Source organism: Harpegnathos saltator, unplaced genomic scaffold (genome assembly GCF_003227715.2).
Source record: "Harpegnathos saltator strain DR-91 unplaced genomic scaffold, Hsal_v8.6 scaffold51, whole genome shotgun sequence".
Classification (NCBI taxonomy): domain Eukaryota; kingdom Metazoa; phylum Arthropoda; class Insecta; order Hymenoptera; family Formicidae; genus Harpegnathos; species Harpegnathos saltator.
The window spans coordinates 839,251-860,000 of NW_020230327.1; the positions used below are offsets into that span (position 1 = coordinate 839,251).

At 44.4% G+C, this 20,750-nt stretch overlaps 1 protein-coding gene across 1 annotated transcript in view; it reads left to right on the top strand.

The window, feature by feature from the left end:
• The window catches only part of LOC105189503 (uncharacterized), a 96,635-nt gene that overhangs the window by 41,905 nt on the left and 33,980 nt on the right, over window positions 1–20,750 (top strand). The window contains exon 4 of the mRNA XM_011151627.2: window positions 3,844–3,977. Within this exon, the coding sequence (XP_011149929.1) occupies window positions 3,844–3,977 (134 nt within the window). The remainder of the gene's footprint in view (window positions 1–3,843; window positions 3,978–20,750) is intronic.

A 20,750-nucleotide genomic window follows, 5' to 3' on the forward strand; every position in this document is an offset into this window, starting at 1 on the left:
GATGCGCCGGCATGCCTGCTACTACCATTGCTACTTGCGATTTTGCGCAAAAAAAATCACGCGGCTAGCCTTCGAAACTTGAGAAAACGCTCAACTCACGATAAGCCAGAAATCATCGCAGCGACTTCTCGCGCTTCTCTACTCGCTCATAGACTTTCATCCGCTTACTTTACAAAACTCTTCCTCGAGCGCTTTCGCTTTCCGATATCCCAGAAATATCTCCGCCTATCTCCGCACCGTTTTCTTTCGATTCTCCCCTCGCCCCAATCACCCGCGAAATTCAGCGCGGTGCTGAATTGAACATCGCGCCGAAAATGAAATTCCACGAAGGGAATCTAGGATCTCCGTGAAATAATCGGCTACATTACAAGCTTGATGTGCGACCAAATTATCATGACGGAACTTTCAGTGGCGCACATGTTCGCGACCTCGACCGTCTCTCGCTATTCCTCGCAATCTCGAAAATTTCCCTCCATCTCCCGCGAGCGCGCTCCCCGAGTGCCCTTTCCACTCACGTTTCTCATCTTTCGTTCGTTCGCGTTTTATCGACGAGATCGCGCGAGATCGACATTGACTGCGACGGCGACGGCGACGGCGACGACCGGCGGTGCCGGTCGAGCTTCCCGATGCGTGACGCCCGAAATTCTCCGTTTTAATTGCACTCTAGATATTTCGGGGTGGAAGGTATTAATGGACCGAATCCGCACGTGGAGCTGCACCGAGTGCTGCAACGTGTGCTCACGGACAACAGGGCGGATGTTTAATTGAGCATTCGGTCGCGCCCGCCCGCCGAACGCGAATGTCTCTCATAATCCGGCGTGCCAATTAACGCTATTAGAGACATCGAGCACACTGGTACACACGACACGCTGCTACTGGTCCGCGATAAATCCGATAATTGATTGTGGATCGACGCATGTTCGTGCGACAGCCCACAACGAGAGAGAGAGAGAGAGAGAGAGAGAGAGGGATCCTCTTTTGTGAAAAAAGTAAAATGGAAGTTGACGCGATTGCGGGAGACGGGAAAAACGGCAAAAGTCGTCATCGTCGTAAAGTGTTAACGAGAGAATCACTCTAATTTTCCGAGGGTTGCTCCGCAAACGAAAAGCTCGACCAGAGTCAGATCGCAGGTATTGATCATAATACTTTCTATCATCTTTCCTCCTTTTTAACGAGCTCCTTCTCCTCCTCCCACACTTGTCGCTCATGCTGGTCGAAAGTAAACATTTACATAGACTTGAACTTAGAAAAGAAAGAGAAAAAGAAGATAGGAAAGAGAGAGAGAGAGAGAGAGAGAGAGAGACGCACGAATCGCACGCCGGCGCTCACGAAATGACATCGAAAAACATCGAGACCAGCATCACCGCGTTGTGGACCTAATAATTGTTAGTCCGTTAAAAGTGATTAATCGCCCGGAGGATTACGGCTTTTGGCCGGCATTGTCCCGCACGTAACCGCACGGCGTAAACGCACGTGATATTCTACACGCCGAAAGCGCGAGTAAATTTTAGTAATTCTTCGCTCGAGCGGCCGTGAATTTCGCAACCGTTTCACATCAATCGACTCTGCCGTTGCGCCGCAATGCCGATCGTTGCCGGGCCACGTAAGTGAAACGCGGAACATTCGTATTAATTATCGCGCTGTAATTCGGTACCGCAGTGTACAATGTCGGGAAAGGTTATTCGGCCGTAGTACTCGCGAAATTTACTCCAGATAATATACACCGCTCGAGAGTTTGGCAAACGCCATAAAGAAATGAGAGAGAGAGAGAGAGAGAGAGAGAGAGAGAGAGAGAGAGAGAGAGAGAGAGAGAGAGAGAGAGAGAGAAAAGAATATCCTCTGTTTTAGCGAGAAATCTTGAAAACAGGCTCGGCCAATCCGCGCACTGCTACGGTTTATCTGTCGCATTATTTTTGCCGCCTTGTCTCATCGATCGGAAAATTAATGGAAAATCGCTGAAACTCCGCGTCTCTGTAAATAACACTAGCATGAAAATTGTCCGGCAAGTCGCAGAAAATGTGACGTGAGTGACAGGCAACGAGTGATGGCTGCTGAGCCAGACTAGGCCTACTACAGAGCGCTAAGGATCTTAGCGAGCTGTATTATACCATACGACTCGTATGCCGTTTCTGCTATTTATTCTATAACGTGCGGAATCGGCACGCAGCCGACAAATTTGTTTCCTCCTTCGTCTTATATTTGCAGAGGTAAGAGAACGAATAAATCTCTATACATCTCTGTGATCTCCCTTCCTCGAATGTGCGTGTCTACACTTTGTCCGTTTGCGTTATCTTTTATGCACGCAAGATACATATAGTTACTCATTATACGATTTCTGTTATCTCAACGAAAATATTTGCGATAGCCGCGAGTCGATAACTGCGAGGGTGCTCCGACGTGCCTCTTCGTTTAATCGAACGAACGCGGAAGTCACGTGCCCGACCTAATTGAAAATTAATTCCCTCCGTGCGCTGAGTCGCGGCGCGGTCGCGAAAACGTGCAAAACTTAGCCCGCGCCTCTCGTGCGCCGCTGGCCGGAAGACCGGGGGCCGGAGGGGGAATTGTTTCAGCAAAGTAAACGGGGATTCAAATCGTGCGATGCGATCGCGCAAGAGAATACACGAGCGGCGGCACGCTCTCCTCGGGATCCCCGCGAGATATACGCGATTCTCGCGAGTCATCTCGGGATGCGAAATCGACCAGCGCGACGCCATCCTTCACCATTCATCATCGACGTGTGTACAGATCTCTGCGAGCTGAGTTACCGCGCGAGCGTGGGTCTGAATTTTATTTATTTAGTTGAATTCGATTTGCATATGTTCTCACGATGCGAGAGAGAGAGAGAGAGAGAGAGAGAGAGAGAGACAGGCTCATCCATCTCACGCCATTCGCAGCTCGCAATCCATAACACGAGAGAGGTTCCCCTTCGTTTGCACGTGCGAGTCGAATGTACTAGCTTGCGCGAAAGTTACTTTACGGATTATTCGGAAAAAAAGAATTAAAATAAAGAAATAAATGTACAATTCGTGTTACTTGCTCTTTTAGATAACAATGCAACAAGCGGCAAACGCAAGTGCAAACGCTTTGCTGCGCGTATCGCGTATATCTCGTTCGAGTTTTCACCAGATTTTTCAACCATTCTCATATGCGTTGCATCGTGCAACGCTCGCGCGATTCGACGACTGCCGTCGCGTTTCTTCGCGGTGCAGGTTTCGGCGTATTCTCCGTCGCACGCACAAATTTCTCCAAGTTTTCGCTCTGCGCATCAATCTGCGCGAAAGCGCTCCATTTTTATTTTCTCGCGTACGTCTCGTGGCGTCTGGTAAAGAGCATTTTACAAGCGGCGAATCCGCCCCCCGCGAATCTCTCTCTCCCTCTTTCTCGTTCGCGAGTGCACGTTTGCAACCGCCAATATTACCACCGTACCTCGTCGCTGTCACGTAGGAGAACGTTCGAGGAGTGGCCGAGAGAGGACGTTGACAGGCGGTATCCGGGAAATTCATCTCGCGAGCGCGACTTGCGTTTTGCCAAGAGTGGGAACCTTCCCCTCTCTTCTCTCCTTGTCAGGCTCCCTCTAACATCAACATCCACCCGCGTTCCCGCCTTATACTCCCTGCAAGTCCAGCCAGCCACCTGCCCTCGCCGTTTTGTTCCATCGTCTCCTCGACGAGAGCAGGTTAGAGGAACGCACGAGCGAACGAACGAACCGACGCCGATGCGGACGCTCAGGCGGGAGAACTCTCCGGGTAATAGTCGAAAGTTTATAGAGTCTAACCGGAGGAAAGTAACTGGTTTATGGGGAAACTTTCGCCACGTCCTCACACGGAGAATTTACGTTCGCAGCGCTTCCGGAGAGGGGACCGGAAATCACGGGCCTGTCCTCGCACTACGCCGTCGGCGAGAACGTGACTGCCAACTGCACCGCCTGGCCGTCCGTGCCCAAGGCCAATCTTCGTTGGACCATCAACGGCGAACTGGTAAAGTATCACCCCCTTCGCTTCCTCGCCGAGGCAACTTCCCCGAGGCCTCGTCCACCGCCGCCGCCACCGCGGCGTATCGCGCTCGCTCCCTCGCTCGACCTGTACGCGGCAAATGGTTCTGTGTGATCCTTCAGTCGAGTAGAGGCGGCTCTCTGGTCTGGTCTCTGATGAGGTCGCGTCTTACTCTGTCTTGACCCGGAGAAGCCGAAAGTGACAAAATGGTGCGCCGTTACCGCATCACCGCCCGCCATCATGTACTCTTGCGCACTTTTAGCTTCGTAAAAACGAGACGGACGCCAATGAGGGAGAGAACAATCAAAAGAGAAATATAACGGATGGAAGGGGAGTTGACCTTCTTCGGGAGGGGTGGGGGAGAGAGAGAGAGAGAGAGAGAGAGAGAGAGAGAGAGAGAGAGAGATAGAGAGAGAGAGAGAGATAGAGATTATGATCTACGGAAATCTAACCTCGGCGTTCTCTGATTATAGTGTTCGAAAATGTCGCTATATGTATACCAAGCGCTCTCCAAAGTTTTACAAAAAGTTTCAGTGTTCAATATCGAATGTTCGATTAGTTCGGCTCTAAACGACTCGATGTAGATAAGAGTCTCGATTACATTCTTCAAGTACGCATGAGCACCGTCGATACACTTGAATTTTGGCCACGTTAGATGGCGCTGTACGCTATCATCGCGTTGCCGCGCGATTTTCCGTTTGGAGAAATCGGTTTTAGCCTCGCTGGTTGTTCCGAGGAATACGTCGGCAATGGGAGAGCAGACATACGCACTCGATAAAATTGATTTCGTAGGTACACTCCGTGTATACACTCCGAACTCGATGGTAAGCTGCTTTCGCGGTGAAATCTGATTTCTCGTAAAGCGATAGTGTCCGCGCGCACAAAGACACCGGCACGACAATGAAAGCGTTGCCTCAGGCCGGAAAATTCTGTTCCCTTTCGCCGCTGCGCGGCGACGAAGTCAAGTCTCGGGCCAATCTGCTTGCGATTAGTCATATTCGTCATTTCGCGCGAGCGACTCGAGACTACTCAACTCTCGAGGATTTCGTCTTGCCTCGTCGCTGACGTTGATGAACGATCCGGAAAAGAACCCACGAGAAATTCCACCACCGCACGCTGGCTCCTGCGCGCGCGAACCAGGAATCGCTACTTTCGGATTTTCTCTTCCGAATTTCAATCGCTTCGGATTTGGCCTTTTATTTTTACAAACTTTGATTTTTCATTCCAGTTGATTGAAAATTTTTTTTAATTTCGATAAATATAATATTTTCCATTTCAGTGAGCTATTTCTTCTTCTCTTTTTTTATTTCAATTTCATCAAGATCGGATTTCTTTTCTATCGGAGTCATCCATAGGCGGATGAAGAAGAGACCTCTGCTGTTACTTGTGACAATAGTATCTCGGCATATAACACACACACACACACACACTCCCGTACGTACAACATTGACAAGTCATCATTATAGAATTTTGAGCGAATTGGTGCTCCGTCGCTCCGCTCCTTCACAGAACATAGTCTGAAATTTATGTGGAATAAATTTAAATTTACTCTTCGCGTGTACACGTAAAATATGCGTATGCAGATATGTATATGCTGAACATTGCATTGATGACTGTGCATATGGCAAGGTTCTAATTGCTAACCAATTTTTTATAATGCCACGATAACATCATGTTCGCGCACATTGCAGTTGAATTTAATTTTTCATTTAAATTCTCTTTCTCTCTCTTTCCCTCTCCGTGAGCGAGTCGCGGGTTAATATGCTAAACCAATATCGTCAGTATCGTTGGTATCGTCAGTCTTGCTCGTTTAAAGTATATAAAGGGTGGGTGGATGGATCGGCGGACTGCGAAACGTGCGATATCCTTTGATCAATTTAAAGCTTCGATTTGACTCGAAGGGAAAATTTGATCGACCGTTATATTTCTCCACGATTTCATGATTGTCAAGATCAAAGATTTTCACACGAGGGTGCTCTTTCGCGACTAAAAAAAAAAAAAAACTTCTTTCACTACTCAAATTAACTTGAAATTAAGCGAAGAACAATTTTGTTCTCTGTATCTGCCGTATTCCCAAAGTGTTATTTTCCCGTCGCGAATGTGCCCAGCGTAATTTCACCCACAAGTGGACCTTTTTTTTTTATTCACTTCATCGCGATTCGCGCACGTCGCGCGGGGGAATAGTACACGCAATTTCTCGCTTCATTATGTTCGCAACTGAAAAGTATTAATGCTGAAAGAGGAATGTTACGCGGGGACACGACGCAAAGTGTAGTAATATTCGCGGGGATAATCGACGGGCGGAAAACAGAACGGGCGATTTGCCAAAGCAGGTTCGGCGTAACTTAAAAGATTGTCGTGCAATGTGCAAAATGTGTTTCTCAGAAAAGCGTAATTTCGCGCCAAATTGATCGTCGTCGTCGCCGTTGCCGTTGTCGACGTCGGCGTCGTCGGAGTCGGAAACAAATCTCTGTTGAACCGTCAACAAAGCGGCGGACAAAGTACATTTTCCTCCTTTCGTCCAGAGCACTCGGCACTTTGATTGTCGCAAGCGTTCCTGTAAATTAGAACGGACTGCGCCTCGAGAAAAACGACACGAATTGTTCGTAGCATCGGTCACGTTTTGTATGCGGGTCGATTAAGTCTCCGTTGGAAGCAACTTCGGGATTCCGGCACACCGTAACACAATTGTAACAGCCGTTTTTCAATTATCGTCTAATCGTGAAAAATTGCATTTCTTCATTTAATATTGTGAGACTCTTCTGATTTCTCTCTCTCTCTCTCTCTCTCTCTCTCTCTCTCTCTCTCTCTCTCTCTCTCTCTCTCTCTCTCTCTCTCTCTCTCTCTTTCTCTCTCTCTCTCTTTCTCTCTCTCTCTCTCTTTCTCTCTCTCTCTCTCTCTCTCTCTCTCTCCTCATTGTTCAGAGACTTCACTCTGCTCGGTTAATCGCGTAGAGAATGCTTCGCGAAAAATGGAGACAAAAATTGTACGACGTGACGATGTCGAGCGGCACTTGAAGTTACAAAGGGAACAAAATAGGTACGGAGCACATTTTATTCTACAGATCGTGCACGTTCATTGGACGAATTTATGCGAACGAGCAATAATTAGTAGCCATAAATAAGAGTTTTATCCGCTGACGAGAACAATGTCGAGCTGATGTTTGCACATTTTACGAGCATTTTATTCGTCGCTTTACTGCGGTGTTAGGATATTTTTCGTCAACTTATTTACCAGCGTCATGCATATGAATGCGTATACACGCGATGCATATGTTTGCCCGAGTTTACTACTGCGGTAGTTTATTTTTCCGGTAGTAAAGAGAGAGGTTCTTCGGAAAGTTTTCATTACGTTTTTCCCCCCGCTACCCCTCTTTCTCTCTCTCTCTCTCTCACACACACACAAATACAATCGATGTCAATTTTCTTGAATCCAGCTCGCGCGAGTGAATGAGCAAAGTGTACAAAGCTGACGACACTGTTTCCCGACAGTGTTTCCCTTTTTATACATTCCATTCTCGGCGCGCGATTTTATTTTGCAATCGCGTTGCAGCGCTCTACAGCGCTACGAATAATCCCAATTTACGATTTCGGGGAGATGAGACAAGCATCGATGCGGTTTTACGGACCGTTGGTAGGGAAAAAAGAAATAATATACATGGAATCGGAATGCTTTTCATATTTCATGCGTACCGATCGATCGTGAGTTACAACGGCTTCCGTTACAAGCGTTCCATCGACTCGTGCCTGTTGTGACACTTATTCTTATTTCACGATTGAGCGCGAGTGCGCGCACTGTTTGGCGAACCTGGAGAGAAAAAAGAATGACCGGAATTTATGATTTGCGCGAGATGGGAAAGACGTTAAGGTGACGAACTTACAAACACGTTCGTATCGTTCGTGCAGCGGAAGAAGCGACGACAAGATTTTTTTCACATTTTTCATCGCACAGAGCGATGGATCGGCCGTAAGTTAACGGCATTGTTCGGCAAGGCCGGCCGACACAATGGCTGGTTGCGTGCCTTTTTATTAACATACGAGGCGAAACTGCAATCGCGGTCGATATAGTGACATATGGCCGCGCTGAAAACCGCCCAGACGCCACTCTTTTTGCTCGTAATGGCTCGTATCCGACGTCGGTCGTGCTCTTTTTTCCTCTCCCTTCCTCTCTTTTTTCCTTTCTTTCTTCCTTTCCCTCCTTTTTCTCTTTCTTTTTTCCCGTTTTTTTTTTGTTTTAATGCGGTATGATATACAGAGCGGCTGGCATCGGCGAGATGGGAATTTAATGCGAGCCCACGTTTGAACGATACGATGCTTTTTCAGTGACTCTAGCGAGAGATGGTAATAGTCTTCTTTTTTTATTATTACGCCCCTATGCTGACAAGTTTCAGCCATTTTTCAAACGAATCGCTCTCCAAAGTCGCACGAAAATGTTTTCGACAATTTCAAATAAAATTTTTCCGTTTCTCAACTCAGACGTCGGCCGACTCGTCAAATGACATATGGTCTATTATATTTTTATGTACCACGTAACAATGTAAAATTACGTAATCATCGCCGCGTAACGCGAGTCTTTTGATTTTGTTCTCATATGTACGGAGAAAATGTCCAGAAACTGCCGTGTAACAATTAACTCTTATGTAACACAGATAACGTTGCATATCGGGGAAAAGCATCTCGTGTACAAGGCGAATCATACACGATCATAAAAGTCATCAAGCATTGAGATTTGTAACGTAATCAGCGTGATATCGATGAATTAAAAACTGATGGTACGTGACGGTTACATGCGAGAATTGTTTGAATTTGGCGAAAATGTCAATAGTTGATCAATAGTTGATCAATTATACCATTGCGAAGTGATTGAATCAAGAGGCACATCGTGCCTATATTACGCGAAACTGCGAGTTGAAACGAGGTGAGATATTCATATCTCAGCAATGGCTGAACCGATCGAAGTTTCTTTAGTCCCGATCAATTCGGCCTTAAAAAATAGGAAGAAAAGTGTTCTTATGCTTTTTGTATACGTTGTCTCTAAGTGGAGGCATTTTAAGATAAAGATTGAATCACGGAAAATTTCAATCAGTAAGAAAGAAACGTCGGACGTAGAGGAGTGGGGATATGCTTGCACACTGCTTTCCCGACATTAGAAGCGCTACGAGAGCTCTGAAGAAGCAGACAGCAGCGAATGCGAGCGAATAAGCGAGAAATATGTTGGAATACAGTATAGAAAAAAATGTGCGAGAGAGAGAGAGAGAGAGAGAGAGAGAGAGAGAGAGAGAGAAGAGTGAAAAAGAGAATATAGTTTTTAGTGCAGCCGCGCCAAGATTTTTTTGTATTAAATATTTTATATTGCATCGTTATAATAAATGATTTGTTACAATAACAAGTAAAATAATCATATAACTCAGTGTTCTAATAAATAATTATAAACTTTACTTGTAAAAATTTATGTTATGGATATTTTTTGTAGTTAGGTTTTTCTTGAGTAATAATAACCTTTAAATAGATATTTTTTTTAAATTGTAGTAATTCTCCCTTCGGGATAAATTCACACAGAAGGCTCTGCGCTAAGGAATCGTTCTTTATCGCTTCTCTCTCGAAGCATTGACAAAAACTGACTCTCTTTTCTTCGCCCCAAAAACAAACGAAATCCTCGCCTGAAACAAGCGGGTCAGAGAAGGCAGGGCGCGCTATTGCCACGACGCGACATTTTTAAGCGCACGAGATATGCTATATTCCTACAAAACATTGGACGCTATTAATAAACGTGTTAAATTTTTATAACACGATATAATTTTTACTTGTAAAAACTTATGTTATGTACATATATTATGTTATGTACATATATATAAAGAAAAATAATTTAATAAGTTTTACTTGTAAAAACTTGGCGCCTTTTTTTACCATTTTGTTTAAAAGGGTAAGTTTTATAAATTCTACATGTAAAAACTTATGTTACATACATTTTTTGTCGTTAGGTTTTTCTTGAATAATAATAACCTTTAAAAAGATATCTCTTTTATTGATTTTTTGATAGCACGGTCCATCATATCGTTCAGCATCAGCTGATCGGCAATCAAATGATGGACGACACAACATACGGTGCATAATAATTTTCACATTATTATTTTGAGACATTTATATCTACTTGAAGAATAAAAGAATAACAGACGACAGGAAATCGATAAGGTGCACGCATAGTTACGTATAGGACATACGAAATACACACACACACACATATGTGAGTACATAAATGTGTGTAACCTTTTAATAACCGTCTTGCTGTGTGCGCGCACATCATTTCTTTTTGGTTTGTATTTAATGATAGACATTGATAGACGCGTTATTTGTTTCTCTCGTTTTTTTTTTAAATTAAAGAATGGAATATGTAGAGATGTGCGAATCAAGAATTTTTATGTCGAATCGAATCGAATCGAATCTCATTTTTTTAATTCGAATTCGAATCGAATCGAATCTATGAAATTTCATTCGAATTCGAATCGAATCGAATCATTAAAAAATTTAACATGACTATTAAACATGCACATAATGATGGAAGGTTTTAATATGAAAGGGGATATTGATATTGTAATATCATCTTAAAGTAAAATATATATTTAAATATTTAAAGTAATTTATAATTAAGTTATTAATTATAAGTTAAGTTAATTACAAGTTAAGGGTTCAAACATACAGGCCCAGATGTCTCGTTTTGTACTTGATGCATGCAAATATAATGCACGCTAATATATTTGATTCGTAATTGAATCTTCGATCCGAAATTTTCGAATTATTCGGATTCGAATCATAGGGATTCAGATTCGAATCGAATCGAATTACATTAGATTCGATTCGATTCGAATTCGAATAGTTCGCACATCTCTAGGAATATGCTATTGTGTATAATGTTTTAGATGTTTAGCGTCTTCACCTTTGCAATATTGCGCGGGCTTCCAAGAGCACTTTACGCTCGGCGAGCACTTTATGATGCCCGATGAGTAACGCAATTTGTGGCCCGCGACAAAATAGGTGTTCTTATTCGAAAGGGAATCCGTGCGCTATACGCAACGCAACGTGGAAATCTCGTAAAGAGGAACCTCGTTCGACGGTCGCGGATGTCGCGAATTCTCGAATTCCCGCCAATTTTATATCCGCCCCGTCATATATAACGGCGAAACACATTTTCGAAGACCTATTGTACGCGCGTGGGAGACGCGTCGTAGATTGAACAGAGTTAAGATTCTCTCGCGCTTTTCCGAAATTTGATCGTCTTGGGATACGCCTATATCTCTGTCAAACGAAATATTGTCCAAACTATTGGAAGATACCTTTTCGCAGCTTACACGCGGCCGACCATCGAGAGAGCATACGATCGTAACACGCTACGCACATTCTCGCTGATACTTGCCGAAAGGCACACACGCTTCAAGACTATAGAAAAGCTCCCCCAGTAAAAGGATCACCTTCGTTCATACCCGATAGTTATCACGATTCTCTTGAAACGCCATTGATATTCACGTAAGATCTGCAGCCTGCTTGCTTCTTATTTAAAGGGTCTTCTTCTTCTTCTTCTTCTTCTTTTTCTTCTTCTTCTTCTTCTTCTTCTTCTTCTTCTTCTTCTTCTTCTTCTTCTTCTTCTACTTCTTTTTGGACAAACGTTTAAACATTCATCGTCTAGAGAGAAAAAACCAAAGAGATTCACAGAAAAAAGTCTGCTCCGGAATCTCCGATTTTTTATATAGCAATGAGTAAAACGCGTCTTACGGATCTGTCCGTTATAAGAACGCACGGGTTTCCCAATAAACAGCTTCAACGAAGGATTCAAACTCTTTTCGTGGTATATGATAAACCACTGTGATCTAAACAGCGTTACTACATATAGTAAGCGGCATAACTGCTTTTTACTTTCTCGGAAATAAAGAATCCTTTCGTACAGAGCACGATTTCGGGCTATGGGACTCGTAACTCCGCCCTTATCCTGAAGGAGAATCCTGCGGGACCCGGCACGGCCGAACACGACCGCACCGAACGAGCTAGATCGAATTCAGCCGCTCAACAGAATTAGCCGATCGATCCGCGGCGCACGATACCCGCGGGACTTCGGCGGAAAAATGCCCGCGAGCACGTCGCTTTTCGTTACGTTTACGAGCCTCGTAAAACCTGACGAACGCGCGCGCACGCGTAATGTATGTGTGTGTGTGTGTGTAATACGTATCTTTCTCTCTCGCGTCTCTCGCACTTTCTCATTCCTCACGTGTTCTTCATTCGGCCGACGAGCATTCACATCCTGAAGGGCTACCGCTGCTCGCTCTGTGCCTTCGTTCATCTCGCATGAAACAACGACAAAACGTTAATGCGACGATCCTGCGATGTAACCAATCGATCTGATTTCGTAGATGTTGTGGATAAATCGGATTCGCTGGAAGAAAGATGGAAGCATTATAAACAAGCATCTTCATAAATTCGCACGAGATGATGTACTGTATGGACGGGAACGATCGTGTCAGCGGTGTCAGCGTTTTGACAGTTTCCAGATTTTCGATGACATATCGAGTACATTTACAATACTCGCGACTACGCGAGTATTGTACGAGAGTAAAGCTGTACAAATAAAAAAAGGATGTTGAGCTCTAAGTGACATCGATGCGCTTCGGTATCCTCCGAGTTGGACACAAAGGAAGAAATTCAGTCGGGGCACAGCGAACGTATCGATCGTGCCGAGAATCGTGGGAGAGGAGAGCTCAGGTCCTTTCGGGATGCGACATGTGAATTCGCCGGTGAGAAAATTGTCTCGGACAGTTGTCGCGAGTTCGATTACCGCGACTTTATATAATATATATAATAACATAGGGTTCGTCTTCGCGAGATATGTGTGCGTGTGTTTGTACGTATGTATGGTGAAGCGCGCGAAGTCTCCCGTGTACACATTGTCGACCGAACCCGCGGGAATCGTATACGTTCCCGGTTACACGCGCGTATACCTATGCACTACATGCATTTTCGAGAGCACGAGCGATCGGCATTCTGCGCGGTCCACCGGGAGTCCTGGCGTCGGGATCAAAACGCCGCTGGGAGATCCTCTCGATAAACAACGGGAAAGTCGACTCCTACGGGCTGTGCCCGCAGTGAGACTATCCCAGCCGCGGGGATCGTCGCGCTTTGATACGGTGGCTTTTATTAACCATCGCTCGTTAGACCCGCCGTTCAGAGAAGCCGAAAGTAACAGGCGCATGCGAAACTCTCTGTCTGCGCTCGCAACAGGATTTTCGGTAAGAGTCGACGGCTCCTCTGTGAAACAAAATATACCGGAGCGCTCCGTGTACGGTTTGTCTTATTTCGTAAAAAAAGTCTCTTTACACGCAGAGTGCACTGACTGGGAATGTCGAGACATTAATAATTTTTCAAGTTACAACGTGCGCTAAGAGCGCTATCGTTAAATATCGTCGGGAATGAACAAATAAGAGAGAGAGAGAGAGAGAGAGAGAGAGAGAGAGAGAGAGAGACGGAAGAGGAAAAGAAACAAGAGTAAAGATACATTGGAGCACTACGGAGTAACATTATAAGTTGGCGTGCGAGTTGACGGGGAATTATATGCCGTATACAGAATCCGAAATATGAAACAGCGCGGTTTCAATTTTTCATTATTTAAAAGTTCTCCCGATCGCCGTGGGGAAATCACCGATAAATACGATAGCTTCGATACAAACGGGTGGTGGATAAAGCAGTCGACCTAGTTTTACTCAGATAGAGGATACGCATTTATCGTTCGCGTGTCTAGTCATTGTTCCTGTTTCTGTCGCGCGACTTTCGTCATTTCTAACGCTAGCCAACGCTCGAGCATTTTCACGTTCGAATACGGGACCGTTCGCTGACGTGAACACAACATTCATGAAGATTGACTGGCGCGTCCAATAAAATATAGCTCGCGCGTGAGAAACGCACCAGAGAGACAAAGAGAGAGAGAGAGAGGGATCGGGGAAGTACTTCGATTTAATCGATATCATTTTATCTCGGTGAATTGCGAAAGCGTTCTCTCACACACTCGTCGCACACGGCTCGTGCGACGGCCCGTCTTCTCGAAGTCTTTGTTAATCTAATAACCTGCTCGGAGAAAGCAAAAAGAAAAAGAACGACCGGTCGTTCAAAATTTATTACTGCCTCGAGGACAGCAGAAAGAGAGGAAAAGCGCGAAGACGGGCGGTGAAGGAGATCGCGAGTCGTACGAAAGACGATCGGCTGTGTAAGGGCGAGGTCTCGAGGGACCTCCTTTGCCGAGGACAGCTTTGACAGCGGTATTTTCGTCGATGGTGAAAATTCGCGAAACGCTTTCGCGGCAAGTACCTTTTCGTTTTACCGTCTAAGCTGCGACGCCCTCGAAATAAGACAAACGGCGAGAGATCGCGCGAGCACACAGATAAAAACGTGTGCATGCAGATAAATTTTTTCCCAGCTCATCTCGCCTTTGAGTTGCCCTTTTACTCCTTCCTTCCTCTATTTTTCCTTTCTTTTATTTTCATTTATTTTTTTGTTACTTCTGTTTTTTTGTTTTGTTTTTTTTTTTATTGGCACCTGTCCTTTTATCCCTTGCTCCGATTTCTTATGCGTCGAGTTGCTCGCGCGCAATGTATGCGTGTGTTGGTTTTCCTCTCATGTCTTCAGGTTCATTAGTCAGAACGTCAAAGTAACGACTCCACGTTCTATTTGTGCAAAATGACTCGTAGAGAAGCTATCTCGTCGTGGACTCTTGGTGCGGAAGTTTGCATGGAAAAATTCAACTTTGATTCAATCAGAATCAACGGAGAAAACGTGAACGGCTGCGAGAGAATGTTGCATCAGCAATGTATTAATGATTGCTCGTTGCGCATTTACATTGTTATATACACAAAATATATAGTTCACAGTTATCCGACGCAATAACTATTTCGTTTGTGCAACATCTCGTACGAACGTTGACACGCGCGTTTACGCGCGTAACGGGATAATACATCTCAAGCGACGCTTCTGTTATCCCGATGAATGAAGAGATAAACGAGAGTTTGTAAAAAGTGTCGTACGAGACGCGAGAAAAACGCGATTGCGAGCTTCAATTTTTCCTATTCTACGAATTTGGTGTAATGAAAGCCGGAACGAATGTAAAGGACGGTTAATCTTCTTATGAGAAAATACGACGCGCCTCTGTTCGAGAGGCGAAAGCAATCTGCACGGAGACAACTAGGAAACAATTTATTCGGTATCGAATGGCCGCGTTCTCTTGTTTTTTCTCGAACCTGATTACGTGTCCGACCGACCGACCGACCGACCAACCAACTGACCGATCGATCGATCGATCGATCGACTCTATCACCATTGTCTCTCTCTCTCTCTCTCTCTCTCTCTCTCTCTCTCTCTCTCTCTCTCTCTCTCTCCCCCCCCTCTCCTCCCTCCCTCCATCGCTGCAATAAGTTCCCTTCTTAATTTCTATCACGAAACTCGATGACAAATAGCGCGCCCGTAGGAAAAAGCAATGAATCCCGTGATTGAACGAGAAATGAAATTATTAATATCTTGCTTATATCTGTGCGGGATCTCGTGACGCCATGATGATCGCGGACGAGAGAATTGCGGACGAGTGCGCGATGCCACACGTTCGATTCGTTAAGCGCGAAGTAAACTGAAAGATCCGATTAGTATTGAGAAAGTGAGTGACGGAATGGACGGTAACAGAAACGGAATCCGTGGATAATAATGGAATTATTCGGGTTATTCAAGATTTTGCGGATTAATGTTGCAAACGTTGTCTATATATCGCGACAAGTGTAACGTGTGTGTGTGTGCGTGTGCGTGGGTGTGTGTGTGTGTGTGTGTGTGTGTGTGTAAATAATTTGTAATTATTATTATTATTATTATTATTATTATTATTATTATTATTATTATTATTAACCAAGTGTCAATATCGCATATATATCGCGCGAGATATAATTCATATCTAAACAATAAACATGTAATTGCTATGCATTACGAACGTCTAAATTTAATAATCGGCCGTGTAATGATCGCCCATGTAGATACGTTATAAATATTTCATTATACATTGTTTCGGCACGCATTATCGATGAGATAATAATTAAACAGCCCAGCATTCGCATAACGACGATATTATATTTGTTGAATCGATTTCTACGAACGTCTATCATATGCAACTTTTTCCAACTGATACTGTGTGAGATGTATCAAATCTCCTCGTAATTAAACGGTTCGACGTTTCTACAGCCAAATCCGATGAAATTTTTCCGACGAGCGTAAAAGATAATCCGATGAGATAGTTAGTTTGGAGTGACAGCATGGATAAGCATGCTTTGAATGAAGTAAACTCCACATTCACCATGGGATTCAATGCATTTCACTTAACCAAAATCTCGCGACATTTCCCTCGCAATATCCCGTCTTGCGCGTGTCACGCTCGTGGAACGCACGACTTTCGTGTCCCCCCTCCTGTTTTCCCATTTCCCCACGAGACCGTGTTTGAGCTCAGTCTAAGCGATAATCCAACGGGTCTAATACTCTTCGCCACGACGATGTTAACCGATTCCTATTAATAGCTCTGGTCACATTTGAGCACTGCAGATTATCAACTAATTGGATTAGCGGTATTAATACCGGCACGCGGCACCGCATACCCCTCATTAGATTCACTCAATATTGCACGGCAATATTCCCCATTGCGGACCATACACACACACACACACATGTATACACGTATTCTACACTCCGTAAACTTCATCACGTAACTGCTTGTACAACGGTCGGTGTGGACCATGCATGTGTGTGTTGGCATATCGTACACGCACACATACAGAAAATATATATAAACGTGCACGCGTGCACGTGCGTATCCGAGACAGCAAATTCTGCGATCCGACGCACGTGACCGGAAGTAAACACGAAATCACGAATCTCGAGCTCGTTAACGCGGAAGGAAGGTCCAGTCTGATTATTGCATCGACCTACTCGCACGTGCCTTGATTATCGCCGTCATTCGTGATTTCCGCGTGAGAATGATTCGCGTGTACGCTTCTGCGCGAGCGCATTGTCTTCGGTTGATAACGCATTTAACATAATGTGAAATTGTCGTGTGCGTGTACACAAGTTACCGTATTGTGTTTTGCGTTGTATTTATCGTCGCGACGTTATCTCGCTTCTCACGGCCAATAATAACCAATGTATTGTGCGTGGTGATTGCGTGTGCTATGCGCATATCGGGTGAAAATTCGGGTCGGTAATCAAAACTCAGTCAATTTTCACAGCCATCTCATACGTCGATGCTCAACCTGAGACACGATTCTATATATATATATTTTTTTTAGTCTTGTCATTCTCTCTCTTTCTCTCTCTCTCTCTCTCTCTCTCTCGCTCTCGGCTTCCAAGATGTTTAACTTTTAAATATAATTTTATATATTAATGATGAGAATAATATCTCCAGCCCCCACATATTTATATTCTTTTTCTTTAAATCGACGAAAGGAAATGACAGTAAAATGTCGGAATTTTCGATAAGATAAGATCAACAAGGACTCGAGAGTACGAGAAATTATTTTACGAGATTAAAGATTACACGTGTTTCAGCGTTGACTGAAACGTCATCTCAAACGGCTGCAGCAATCGCCGCGACACGCGAAATGCACACATTACGGATGAAAGCTGCCGCAAAATTACGTTCCAATTCGAAAGCCTGATAAATTTTGCAAACGAGCTTCTCGCGCCTCGTTGAACATTTCGGATAAACGTATAGCTGTCCTTCTTCTCGGTTGCTCGCGACGAATTCGCTCGGTACGTCTGCTAGGAGCCACAACGTGATAAACAATTCATCGGAAGATGACAAGTGAGATCCATTCCACTCGGATCTCTCAAAGAATAATATGCTCGGAACGAGCTATCACACCGAGGAAAAACTCTCGACACAACCCGAACTTCGAAGGACCCGAACTTGAAAGGACCAGTCATCGCGACGTAAATAATTTCGCGACATGGACGCGCGCGCGCGCGCGCCTTTCTTTCCGTGGGCTTGAAATGTGTATCTTTATACGCGCGCTCTCGTTTATCTACATTATTTTATTCCGCCTACAAGCAACATTATCGTGGATTCATTTATATTTTTTTCTGTTCCATTCATGATTTTTCACACGCATTTAAGAAAACGTCTCGATAGTGTGGTGAGTAAATTTAAAAAGTTTTTCTATTGAACATCAAAACTTTTCTCTTTGGTGAACTTTTGGAATTTTATCAAAAAATCGAGCTTACTGGAAGGCAAAGTCGCAGGTCGCGAGTCGATAACGCGTATACGAGACGATAACGTTTCGTCGTATTTAGTTGGTTGTTCGTTATATTTCGTCATATTATATAAACGTAAATTCACATTTGCCGAGGTAATGGCACATCTGCCGAAAAGCGACGCGAGTAAAAGCATCTAGATCAAAATTAATATTGCCATCGGAAGGAAAAAGTAGCTGCCTCTAGAATTATGCGAGTGTGACATTAGATTTTCCAAATTAAAAGATACTCCGCTGTGAAAAAAATATGAACTATACACACCACACAATGCGATGAACACGAATTCGATAGATAAACGTTCAATTGAACAATTTAGTTTGGAAATTTTGTATATACGTACGTATATAAATGTAAAAAAATATAGATGTCGAATATACACTCGTCAAACGACCACAACTTGTGTGTTCATCGAGCGATGAAGCAGAATGATATCGAGAATTCGTAAAGATATTGAGCGACAACAATAATCTCAAACAACTCTTGGCGCCGAATGACTTCGCGCTTGTTCCACAATACCAACTCGTATAGAGCCACCTAAAAATGTTCCCCTTTGCCCACCACTCTCTTCTCTCACTCTTCCTCTATCACCTCCATCTTCTCCTCCTCCTCTTCACATTTAATACCAAGTTTTTGTTATGCAAATACCCTTTCTGTGGCTCAGCGAGTATTTATGTTAACTTTATTGCAACTGACCTGGGAACTTCGCCCACGCAGTACTTTCAACCGCACGACTTTGCTTCCAGGAATAAGCAATTTGCCGCGAACGGAAAGAAAACACTGATTGCGGTGGTATATTTCGCGTAAGAGTTTAATAAAGTTTCGCGCGCGTCGAATGCGGTGCTGCTCTAAATTCTGTTGTATAAATTATATCGATATGCAATGCGAGAAAATTGTGTGCATATCGCGTATATGCAACGTGCGATGTATGAAGTAAGTTACACTAATAATCAGATCAAATACGAAACAGAATAGAAATTATACGCTTTCGGTTTGAAATAATATTCTTCATTGCAGAATCACCCCGCGATTATTGACACATAACACATTATGTGCGCCACATTGCAGTTACAAAGCAATCGCGATCGCGATAATGAGTGTGATTATCTCTTCTCCTCCGCTCTAAATGTCATTCAACGGGAAATATGGAAACGATGCTCATCAAACGCCTAGGAGAAGGAAGCAACGAATGCACCGCTCGCGACATATTTTCATGCTAAAGCAAATGACCATTCTGATCAGAGATAGATAGATAAATAGATAGATAGAGAGAGAGAGAGAGAGAGAGAGAGATCTCAGTTGCTCGAGAGTCGACAGAAATCTATTTCCGATATTCATAGTTGGAAGCTTCGAAATTGGCAATCGAAGCCCGGCGTTTTCGCAAAGCCCGGTGCACACAACATAAAGAGACCTCGCGTAACTCGGCCGTAAAAAAGGAGAGAGAAAGAGAGATCCGACAGCTCGCAAAGTATTCTTGACCGATCCGCGTTGCTTATCGGGGCTCGAACGAGCAATGCATTTTTACGGAAGGCCGATAAGGTTGTACACTCGCGCGGAGGAGAGCGACCGGAAAACGCCCGATAGGAAGCGCGCAACCGGTGGGTGGGTGACGGTGAGAGAGAGAGAGAGAGAGAGCACAGAGGGAAAAAAGCAGCACGTGGAAGATTTATTCCGCGCGTATCCTGCACGGCCATCGATTTTCCGGCCGCGCGCCTATCGCACTGATTTCGCCCGCCACAAGAACGAGACGCTTTTGTGCGAAACGAGCCGCCCGTTGTACCCTCATCTCACCCCCGCCGCTACCGCCGCCGAGAGCAACGAGACAATCGAGGATCGACGAGGATTGCCGCCGTTCGACGCTTAATCTCGCCCTCTTCCTGTTCGTTCCAACGGCGATTTTGAACCCGACGTCTCGTCCGTTTCAATAAATGGCGAGCCGTTCCATCGCGAGTGTTACGTCGGAAATTTCGAGATGTGTGTGTGTGTGTCGTGTTACACTTTGGTCCCTTCCCAACGAAATATCTCCTGATATTGCCAAAATTCACGTCGTGTATGTTCTCTTTACAGACTTGTTACACGCTAAATTTATATCGCGTTAAATCTTGCTCATCAATTTAATTCCCAACAGGACAACTCTCAAAGCTCGCTGTACGACTTGATTAAACTTGAGCCTTATACAAGAATGTGACAATAAGCCACCTTGTAACATTACAATATTTCGACGTTCACACTCTCGCGCTTTGTAACAAAATGTTAAATTATTTATCGGCTATATTAGCCGTGCGCGATATCACGCCGTCCGCTGATTCATTTTTTTCATGTATCCGTTTTTTTTCTTTTTGGCCTAGCGAAAAAATATCGCATATCTTCATCCCTCTGGTCTGTCACGAGGTCCCAATAAACGTCCCACCTCGTTAGTCTGACAGAATTTAAATCTCGAATACTCCATTAT